The sequence below is a fragment of the Cervus elaphus genome, chromosome 11 (assembly GCF_910594005.1).
Source record: "Cervus elaphus chromosome 11, mCerEla1.1, whole genome shotgun sequence".
NCBI classification, from domain to species: domain Eukaryota; kingdom Metazoa; phylum Chordata; class Mammalia; order Artiodactyla; family Cervidae; genus Cervus; species Cervus elaphus.
In genome coordinates this window covers 100,302,894-100,313,415 of record NC_057825.1, presented here as the reverse complement: position 1 = coordinate 100,313,415, position 10,522 = coordinate 100,302,894, and the positions used below count along the sequence as shown (strand labels likewise).

The window sequence follows — 10,522 nt, the reverse complement described above, 5'->3', positions numbered from 1 at the left end:
GAACTTACTCAAACTCATGTCCATCAAGTTGGTGATGCGATCCAACCATCTCATGTTCTGTCATCTGTTTCTCCTCCTGCCCTCAATCTATCCCAGCATCAGGGTCTTTTCCAATGAGTCAGTTCTTTGCATCAGATGTCCAAAGTATTGGAGTTTCAGTTTCAGCATCAGTCCTTCCTGAATGAATATTCAGGACTGGTTTCCTTTAAGATTGACTGGTTGGATCTCTTTGCAGTCCAAGGTACTCTCAAGTCTTCTCCAACACCACAGTTCAAATGCATCAATTCTTCAGCTCCCAGCTTTCTTTTTGGCCTAACTCTCACATACATACATGACTACTGGAAAAACCATAGCAAGTAATGTCTTTGGCTTTTTTTTTTTTTCCTTTGTGTACACATTTAGTTTTATTGTAACAAAGCAACTTGTACACTTTTAACGTTTAAAACTGAGCATCATCTTTCCTTTCCAGTGAAACAAAAAGAAAAATTTAAAAATAAACAGGAACAAAATTACAATAGAGAATGTCAATTGCAAATAAGATCCTACAGGTTCTGCTGATTCTCCCATCGAGTGGCAGGGCTCAAGTCATCATTAGGAGAGAATTTTATTTTAAAAGTGTCATCTTAAACTGCAAGGATGTCCGTTAAACATCACAATTAAACATGCCAAAGGAGAAGCCATGTTGTCAAAATGCCCACTTAACCCACCCAACATCTCAAACCCACCCTTTGCTGACCTTCTATAACCCCATTTTTTTAAGTTTTTTTTTTCTTTTTTTAAACAAGAGAAAGTAGACAGATACATGTTGGTAAATGCTAACTGTCCATATTCACATAGAGACACAGTGTAATCTCTGAGCCCAATATACAGAGAAAGGAGGAAAAAAGCTAGAATTCTATGCACTACTACACAGGGGCCTAGCACCCTCCAGCTTCCAGCAGAGCTAAGGGAGCAGAAGGTTTTTCTTTTTTTCCCACAGAGCATGGTGGTGTTGATTCCATAGTTTTTGTTGAGACAGGAAGGGATAAAAATGAATTTGAAACAGAAAGGGGTAGAGATTCTTTTCCCACTGAATTCTGCTCAAGATATTTCCCCCCTCCCCAAATAAGTTGTGAACCATGGTATAAAGGAGAAAAGAGACCTCAAAAACAGGGCGACTGAGCACAAGAGGAGGAAAAAAAAAAAAAAGACTGCAACTTGCTCCCAGGGACTGGAGAAAATTAAAAAAGGTTGGAATCCATCAGTGTTCCATTAGTCATCTTCTCCTTCATCTTCCTCTCCTTCCTCCCCCTCATCATCATCTTCATCTTCTTCACCTTCATCCTCATCCCCTTCTTCATCAATATCTTCCAATCCTTCCTCCTCTTCATCATCGTCGTCATCCTCTTCTCCTTCCCCTTCCTCATCATCCATGTCAGGAACCAAGTAGTACTGTAACGGATTTGGCCAAATATCATCTTTGATGACCTCTCCTAATTCATCTGCACCTGCATCAGAATGATCAGTAAACCAGGTGAAGAAGCTTTCTGGTTCCTCATGCTGTCTCTTCCTGCTGGCTTTATTCTGTGTTTGACTTGATCGTTTCGTCAAATCCTTTCCAGATTTCCATTTGATTTCAGTGGACTTTGAAGATGGGTCACCACTCTCATTCAGATGAAATTCTTTGGAGAGAATTTTATTTTCGAAGTAAGGGTTTTCATCAAAATAAAAATCTATTCTGTAACCTGATTTAATGTCTTCAAATTCTGTCACTTCAACTCTTGTCAAATAATGCAGCGCCTCTTCATCCTCCTCCCCAAGCAGTGCAGACACTTGTGGATGGTTAACAAATGTTGTTACCCAAAAATTGGGGATTTTGGCGATCAATTCTGACCTCTTCTGAAAAAATGGTTGGCGGAGTTTGTTATATTTCTGTTCTACTTTCAAAATCTCCTCACTGGCTTGTTCATTAAGTCTGTCTATTTCATTTTGTACTTCATCAATATGTTCAATTGCTTCTTGCTGTTCTTTTTCTTCCTTCGGCAAATTTGAAGAAGCAGATGCCTCATCTGGCCTGGAGGCAGGAGTCGGTCTGGCTTTCTTCAGTTTCTTTGCTTGGGGTGGAAGAGAAGACTGGTGTTTGGGGGCCATGCTGGGGAAAAAAAGCCAAGAACCCTCCCAGGAGAAGAAAGAGGAACTGCGAGCTCAGAGAACTCTGTCTTTGGCTTTTTAATATGCTGTCTAGGTTGGTCATAGCTTTTCTTCCAAGGAGCAAGTGTCTTTTAATTTCATGGCTACAGTCACCATCTGCAGTGATTTTGGAGCCCCCAAAATTAAGATCTCTCACTGTTTCCATTTTTTCCCCATCTATTTGCCATGAAGTCATGGGACCAGATGCCATGATCTTCGTATTGTTCCAATGTTAGTATATGTGCTGCTGAAGTGAGTACCCACACCCCGTACCCCCAGGATTTTCTGACGTGATTTCTTTGAGGCCCCTGACCTCATTCACCACCTCTCTTCCTGCATAACACCAGATGGGACAGGTATAGATATTAGGTTGGTACAAAAGTAATTGCGGTTTCGCCTTGTTGAACTTTGCCATTTGATATTGGAATACATTCTTAAACAAATGTGGTTATATTATACATCATTCTAATGCACATTTCCTACTGTATTTTTTTTTTTTTTTTGCTAATGACATTACTTGCTGTCTATTTTATGTTGATTTTAGACTAAGGAAATGGTGTTAGACAAAAAGCAGATTTGAGTGATTTTCTTATTTGAGTTCAAAATGGGTCGTAAAGCAGCAGAGACAACTTGCAACATCAACAATGTACTTGGCCCATGAACTGCTAACAAACATAGAGTACAGTGGTGGTTCAAGAAGTCTTGCAAAGGAGAGACTTACAGATGAAGAGGGCAGTGGCCAGCCACGGGAAGTTGATCACGACCAACTGTGAGCAATCATCAAAGGTGATCCTCTTACAACAACACAAGAAGTTGCTGAAGAACTCAGCGTCAACCATTCTACGGTCGTTCAGCATTTGAAATAAATTGGAATGGTGAGAAAGCTCAATAAGTGGGTATCTCATGAGATGACCATATATCGAAAAAAATCATCATTTTAGTGTTGTCTTCTCTTATTCTACTCAACAATAGCAAACAATTTCTTGATTGGATTGTGATGTGTGATGAAAAGTGGATTTTATACGACAACCAGCGACAACCATCTCAGTGGTTGGACCGAGAAGAAGCTCCAGAGCACTTCCCAAAACCAAACTTGCACCAAAAAAGGTCATGGTCACTGTTTGGTGGTCTGTTGCCGGTCTGACCCACTACAGCTTTCTGCATCCTGGCAAAACCATTGCATCTGAGAAGTATGCTCAGCAAATCAATGAGATGCACTGAAAAACTGCAGTGCCTGCATCCGACACCGGTCAACAGAATGGGCCCAATCCTCCTGCACAACAACACCCGACCGCTGACAGTAGGACAGCCTTCTTCCCAATCCAACCTTTCCCCTCCTCCAGGAGGAGAGACACACTCCTGAAGGTGGAGGAAAGTGGGGGGTGCAGGGAGTGGGCACAGTCTCTGGTAAGTCTTGCCTGAGGATTCAAAACATAAGGGTAGCTGCTGTTCACTTCGACGGTCCCTCCCTGCTTCATCTTCAGAAACATCGTCTTCATGTGGTCATTTAAGGAGGAGGCGCCAAGCAAGCAGGAACTTGACCCAGAAGTCTGGGCACGAGCCCTGGCTCTCCCACTAACTGGCTCTGTGATCTGGGCAAGTCGGCCAACCCCTTCGAGCCTAGTTTCCTCACCTGTAAACTGGGTTCATTACAATGTCTGCCCACCTGATGGTCCTTCTGGATTTGTTTTCTCTTTTGGCTGTATCGGGTCTTCCTTGCTGTGTGCAGGCTTTCTCTAGTTACTGCGAGTGGGGGCTACTCTTTATTGCGGTACATAGGCTCTCAGCCCAAGGGCGTAAGAGTTAATAGTTGTGAGACGTGGGCTCAGTGGTTGTGGTTCATGGGCTCAGTGGTTGTGGTTCATGGGCCCAGTGGCTGTGGGACGCGGGCCCAGTGGCTGTGGGACGCGGGCTCAGTGGCTGTGGGGTGCGGGCCCAGTGGCTGTGGGACGCGGGCTCAGTGGCTGTGGGACGCGGGCTCAGTGGCTGTGGGGCGCGGGCTCAGTGGCTGTGGGGCGCGGGCTCAGTAGTCGTGGCGCATGGGCTTAGTTGCTCTGTGGCATGTGAACTCTTCCCCAGCCCGGGAAACCCATATCCTCTGCATTGGCAGGCCGCTTCCCAAGCACTGGATCACCAGGGCAGTCTGGGCTCTCTGGAATCTTGTGAGGACCGGCTGTTCTGGCTGTCTTGGCTCCTCATAAGGGGTGACACCCAGGTAAACATAGAAGTTATCTTGGTTGCTGAGGGCTTCCTGGGTTCCTGCCCCCCAAACCCACCCTATCTCATGCCTCCCCACCCAGACGAGAAGCAGTCATTCTGCAGCTCCAGAGAAGAGCTCATCTCTGAGATTTTAGACAGAATAATTTCTTCTCCCTCTCACACCTGCCTGTCCGGGAAAATCACACAACCCACTCAGCAACCCCTGTGGGTACCCACACGCTCCCACAGCCATTGTTCCCCTCCTCTGCCAGCAAAAAACCTCCCCACCTCTGCGAAGCAGGGTGGGGCATGGGAAAAGGAGGGGGAAGCTGAAGAAAGAAAGGGGGGCTCACAGTCCTAGCCCCCGAGGGGCCCCCCGTGCCAGGCTGCCATCAGGAGGCAGGGACCAGCTTCCTCTCGGATTCCCGCCCCATCTGCAGGTTCCATCTGCGAGGCTCACCCGGCTGAGACCTTGGGCCAAGCCACCGCAGGAGCCACACGAGGCAGGAGTGAGTGAGCGTCAGCACCCTGATGTCACATCTGCAGCCGAGAGGGCCTGGGCCCCACGGCCGGCTAGTGGCAGAGGCGGCATGAGAGCTGCCGAGTCCTGTGCTGTTTCTGCACTGTTTCCCAGAACCTGCCCTGGGGGCCTAGAAGCCAGAAGGGCCAGGGAAGGAGGTACAGAGAGAGCCTGCACCCCGCTCTGGAGAGGAGAGTCCGGGGACACAGCACCCCAACTCCTCATTCCCAGCCCTGGCCACACAAGGTCTCTGCTGCCCATCACTGCCTGGGCTGGGGCTCCGCCAGCTCTCGGAAACAGCAGGCCCCTCCCTCACCACACTACTGTTTCCAACGCACCATGCCATCAGTGCAGTAAAACCTCAGAAGTGAAGGTCACTCAGTCATGTCCGACTCTCTGCAACCCCACGGACTGTAGCCCACCAGGCTCCTCTGTCCATGGGATTCTCCAGGCAAGAGTACTGGAGTGGATAGCCATTCCCTTCTCCAGGGGATCTTCCCCACCCAGGGATCAATCCCAGGTCTCCTGCATTACGGGCAGAATCTTTACCATCTGAGCCACGTTATCCCTGAGGTCCCCGTTAAGTCTCCCCAGGACAGGGAAGGCGTGCCTGGGAAGGGGTGCCCCCTGGCCACCCTGCCCTCCTGTAGGAGGTGAGTTCTGGGGCCAGGGCTCAGAGAGACCGATGTGGACTCCCCCCTCCACCATCCCCGCCCCTGGGGCTGGGTGCTAATGATGAATTAAGTGGGCTTAGGGAGCTGCAGAAGTGGAGGTGGAGTCTGGGGACCGGGTGGAAGGCAAACAGCATGCTGGGGGAGACTGGATCTCAGACCCATTTTTTATGAAAACAGTGGTACAAACTTTGGCTCAAAATCAGTTTCCACATCTCCAGTTTCCCTCAGGCACAGCCTTCTACTGAGGGTCTGGCAGAGTGAAGTCAGGAATAGCTGTGGCGCCAGAGTCCCCCTCCCTTCTTCCAGTGGCGCCCCTGGTGGAGACTGCTCCCCGCTCTGAGACGGAGGGGGTGGGGTGGGGGGTGGGGGGCTGCAAGACAGGAGAGAGCTGACCAGCACAAAGAAGAGGGTCTGGGGGAGGCAGGGCCTTCCTGTGCCCCCAGCAGGGCTCCTGGCCCCAGAAATGGGGGACAGGCTTCATCCCCACCATCCCCACAGTTACAGCCTCCTGACCCCTCTGTCCACCCCCATGAGCTCCCGCACCACTGCACCTGGCCCCCCACCCATCAGGAGATGGAGAATGCGTCCCTCTGCACGCCAGGGTCACATCTGGCACCAAAGCGAAGGGACTTTCATGGGAGTCACTCAGAGACAAACCTTGGGGACAGCATAGCTGGCCTGGGGGCTGAGAATTAGCTACTCCCACCATATCCAGAGCCATAAATACCCCATGATCTTTGACCCACAGTAATCCCACTGTTTGGAATCCTCCCAAAGACATAATTGCAAAGGGAGAAATAGCTATATGTGCACAGCTGTTTATAGCAACATTATTTATAATAGTACGAAAGTGGACTCAGCCAAAATGCTCTGCAAGTTGTGGGAGGGAGGGGGATAACATGTCAATAAGGCAGAATATTTATTATGCAGCCAAGAAAAATGGCAAACTTGGAAAATTTCATTGTGAAATAAAGTTAAGGGGGAAAAGAACACAAAGTTTTGCATATTTATTCTGTCGACAAATGATGACTACCCTGTCTAGGCAACTAGTCGGGGCACTAGAGAGACCACTGTGAATGGATAGAGCCGCTCGCCTCCAGGAGGGGACATTCCAGCACTGAGCCGTGTGGTCAACAAGGAATCAAGGCATCATGAGGTACCCCCCCGAGACGGGAGATGGACAGACAGACAAGCGTCTTGGGCCTTCCCTGGTGGTCCACTGGTACGACTTTGCACTCCCAATGCAGGGGGCCTGGGGTGGATCCCTGGTTGGGAGACTAGATCCCACATGCTGCAACTAAGAGTTCTCATGCCGCCACTAAAGATCCCTTGTGCCACAGCTAAGACCTGGAGCTCCCCTGGCAGTGCGGTGAATAAGAATCCGCCTGCCAGTGCAGGGTACACGGGTTCAGTCACTGGTTCGGGGAGATTCCACATACCACAGAACACCTAGCCCATGTGCCACCGCTACGGAGCCCATACGCTATGGCCTGCGATCTGTAACTACTGAACCCCGTGCTGCAACTGCTGAAGCCCGTGCACCTGGAGCCTGTGCTCTGCAACAAGAGAACCCACCGCAATGAGAAACCCATGCACCACAGCGGAGAGTAGCCCCCGCTCACCACAACTAGAGACCACCCTCATGCATCAACAAAGACCCAGCACCACCCAAAGTTTTCTAATTAATTACCTTAATAAAAAATAAAATTTTAAAAAGTGTCTTCACCCCAGCCCTCTGCTGCCCACTGAGGGGTCTGGTCTGTCTGGCTGGAGGGTCACCAGGGAGTGGCCCAGCAGAGGCCATGGGCCCCTAAGGGAAAGCCATTCATCAGGCAGAAGCTGAGCCCAGAAGCAAAGAAGCCAGGCCCGCCGTGAAGGTACCAGGCCACCTCAGTGGGCACAGCCAGACAGAGGGTCTTCTCCCGGGGGAGGGGGTCTGTCAGGCTCCTGTGGGGAAGCCTATGAACCCTTAAGAGTCTCTAGAGCGTGGGCTGGGTCTTCTACTGACCTGGCAAGTGGGGCCTGAGGACTGCGGGTCGGTTTTGCTCCCAGGGTGAAATGTGGCTTCTGGAGGCCTGGGGGAGGTAATGGGGTTGGAGGAAGAGGTGGAAGTGTCATCTGAAGGGGGGCTGGCCCCTGTCCTGCCTGTCCAAGAAGTCCAGTCTGTGCAGAAGGACACAGAACCTTCTCACACTTGCCCTGTGTGTAGATAAGAGGGTTCATGGAGTGCTGAGCTGAGAGGGCTGGGAAACCCAGGTCTTCAGGAGCAGGAAGCCCTTTCACTCTCCCAGAGCCTGGAGGGAGCTCCCTGGGGGGCGGTGGGGAGCCGAGGCACAGAACTGCAAGGGGTCCTCTGAGGCCCCGGGCGGACCAGGGCTGGGGAATGGGCAGGCCCCCTCCACCACAGCTACCCCACCCCAGGCAGGAGCTGAGACTCCCAACTCCGGGCCCGTGGGAAGCACCAGGCAAACAGAAGCCTCGGTGAGCTAAGCATGCTATTAACAGCAATGGAGACGTGCCGATTATCCCCCTCACACCCGCCCTCGGGGAAGGGCCGCTGTTCCTCTGCCTCCCAGGGGCCCTGAAGGCGAAACTAGCCCCTGAGCCTGTCCCCCTGTAGCTGGGCCTTTGCTTCTCAAACTCTAAGTGTGGGGTAAGGGGCAGGGATGAATGAGCCACCACCTACAGGGTCGTCGGGAGCACCCTGGTGACATATTTTAAATGAAAGCATCTTGCAGATGATAAAGGGCTAATGGGCTCACCGGTGTTACCATTTTTCCATCAAAAATCTCATCTTCAGCAGCCCTCACTATGTTTGCTTCACCCGGAAGGTAATGGAGGCTAGGGAAGGTCAAGTGATTTGACCAAAGTCACAGCTGCAAACAGAAGTGGGTCTTGGTTTCTGATGTAGAACCAGGAGGAAGCTTTGCTGTGCATCTGAAGCTAACACAGCGTTGTAAATCAACCACACTCCAATAAAAATTATTTTTTAAAAAAAGGGGACCCAAGATTCAGAAAGGTGGCCCCAGAGCAAGATGATCAGCTCTGTGCTCCCGCCAGGCTCACTCCCCACGGGGCCTTGTCCTGAGTGGGGAGCAGGTGGAGTAAAGGCAAAGTCAAGATTTAAAGCGACCCAGCCCGGGTCCCTTCATCTCGAGGGGACTCTCTTGGGGCCCCAGTGCAGAGCCTGGAGTAACACTCCTCCAGTGGTGCGAGCGTGGGCTGTACCAGCGGAAGGGAGGGGGGGCCTGCAGCAGAGCGCTGAGAAGCCTGCCCAGACACCTTGGGGGTCATGCCGTCTGGAACCTGTCGCTCCGACTGAGGCCCTTAGGCACCCAGCCTGTTGCCCAGACCCTGCCCCTGCCCTCACCTCTCCAACTCTGTCAGCCTCCACACCTGCCGAGAGACAGCCCTGGGGCCCGGGGGGAGGCCCAGGAGATGGACGGGTAAGTGAGGGGCTGAGCGAGAGCCCTGCCCACCTGCCCACCCCTGCCTCCAGTCAGCCTTGGCCTTCTGAAAGCGCTCATGCAGGGAGCACGGGCCAGGGAGGCGGGATGATGCTCCATCACACGGAGTGGGAGGGATGCTGAGGGTGGAGAGGTGACTCACGGGACAGTGGGGGACGGGAAGCCTCTCAGGGAGGCACGTGGAAGAGGGGCAGGAAAGTGGCGCATTGCTCACTCTCCAGGGAAAAGGATGCCCAAGGTCACCAGGCTGGGTGGGGCAGAGTGAGAACACCAAGCGAGGCTTCCTAGCTCCTGTCCAGGACCCTTTCCAGAACCAGGTGGGGGGAAATGGGCACGTTTCAAACCTGACGTGACAGCTGTCCAGGCTGACATGACAGTGCGGGAGGCAGGAGCTGAGGGAGCCGGGGGAGCTGAGCACGGCCGCTTGCCCACCCCTGAGGAGCAGCGGGGGTAAGGAGGGGCATGGGCACTGGTCCTGGGAAGGGGCCCTGGACCTCCTCCTGTAAACGCACCATCCTCCCCGCACCCTGCCTGTGCTGGGTTAAACCTCACTCTGGGAAGAGCTGTGGACCCTCGGACTGGTGGGCTCAGGGACCACCAGGGCCCCCTTGGAGAATGAACGAGGGAGGCTTGGAGGGCTTGGGGGGCTTGGAGGGCTTGGGAGATTGGAATGGTGCTTCGTCTATATAGCCGGGCAGAGATCAGTGTCAGGAGCACCATCCGAGACTTCCCTGGTGGTCCAGTGGTTAAGACTCCACACTCCCAACACAGGGGGCCCAGGTTCAATCCCTGGTCAGGGAACTAGATCCCACATGCCACAACTAAGACCTGATGCCAAATAAATTTGTTCAAAATTTGTTTACAAAGAGAGAGAGAGCATCCTCCATTTCTGGGGAGCTCCACTGGGCTCCCGAGTCCAGCCCTGCTCCTCTGAAGTTGACTGCAGGATTGGGTAGGTGCTGTGACCTCTGAGTCCCACCCGAGCCCCTTGAGAGCTGGCATGCTGAGCGCTGAGCTGCCCTGGCCAGAGCACACAGTTTCTCTGGGCCTGGCCCCTGCTAGAGCCCAGCCAGTAAGACCTCTGCAGGCCTTCTTCCAGCTGCAAAGATCTACGTTCCTGGGACCTGAGCCTCCCAAGCAGAGTGGAAGTGGAGGAGGTGGAGGAAGCACAGGGAAGGGGGAGAGCAGAAGCCACAGCCAATAATTTATTTTTTATTTACCAAGTTTTTAAGAATTTTTTTAAATTGCTCAAGAATATCTCTTTGCAAAAAAAAAAAAAAAAAAAAAATTAAAAGTTCTAAACAATGCTAATGTGTCTCTCAACTACCTCCCTTTCCTCAAAACGTGTTTCTGACTCCAGAGGTAATGACTAAAGCTAGTTTTTTTTTTTCTTTTTTAACAAAAGTCATACACCATAGAAAATATATGCGCATTCATGGTAACAATTGAAGCAAATACCAAATGTCTGAAATGAAATGTCTCTCTTGCCTGAA

At 51.6% G+C, this 10,522-nt stretch overlaps 1 protein-coding gene across 2 annotated transcripts; it reads right to left on the bottom strand.

The window, feature by feature from the left end:
- Window positions 1-385: 385 nt before the first annotated feature.
- On the bottom strand, window positions 386-2,189 carry LOC122704028 (protein SET-like). Of its 2 annotated transcripts, XM_043918725.1 has the most exons (2): window positions 1,317-2,189; window positions 386-1,275 (listed from the first exon to the last, which is right to left on the bottom strand). In XM_043918725.1, the coding sequence occupies exons 1-2, from the start codon at window positions 2,128-2,130 to the stop codon at window positions 1,268-1,270; spliced, it is 822 nt and encodes a 273-aa protein (XP_043774660.1). In that variant the 5' UTR covers window positions 2,131-2,189; the 3' UTR covers window positions 386-1,267. The 2 variants fall into 2 exon arrangements, with proteins under 2 accessions (XP_043774660.1, XP_043774659.1); XM_043918724.1 differs by having other exon boundaries at window positions 386-2,189.
- Window positions 2,190-10,522: the final 8,333 nt, after the last annotated feature.

Coding starts and splice junctions, on each gene's coding strand:
- LOC122704028 (XM_043918724.1), bottom strand. CDS start 2,130: ATGGCCCCCAAACACCAGTCTTCTCTTCCACCCCAAGCAAAGAAACTG.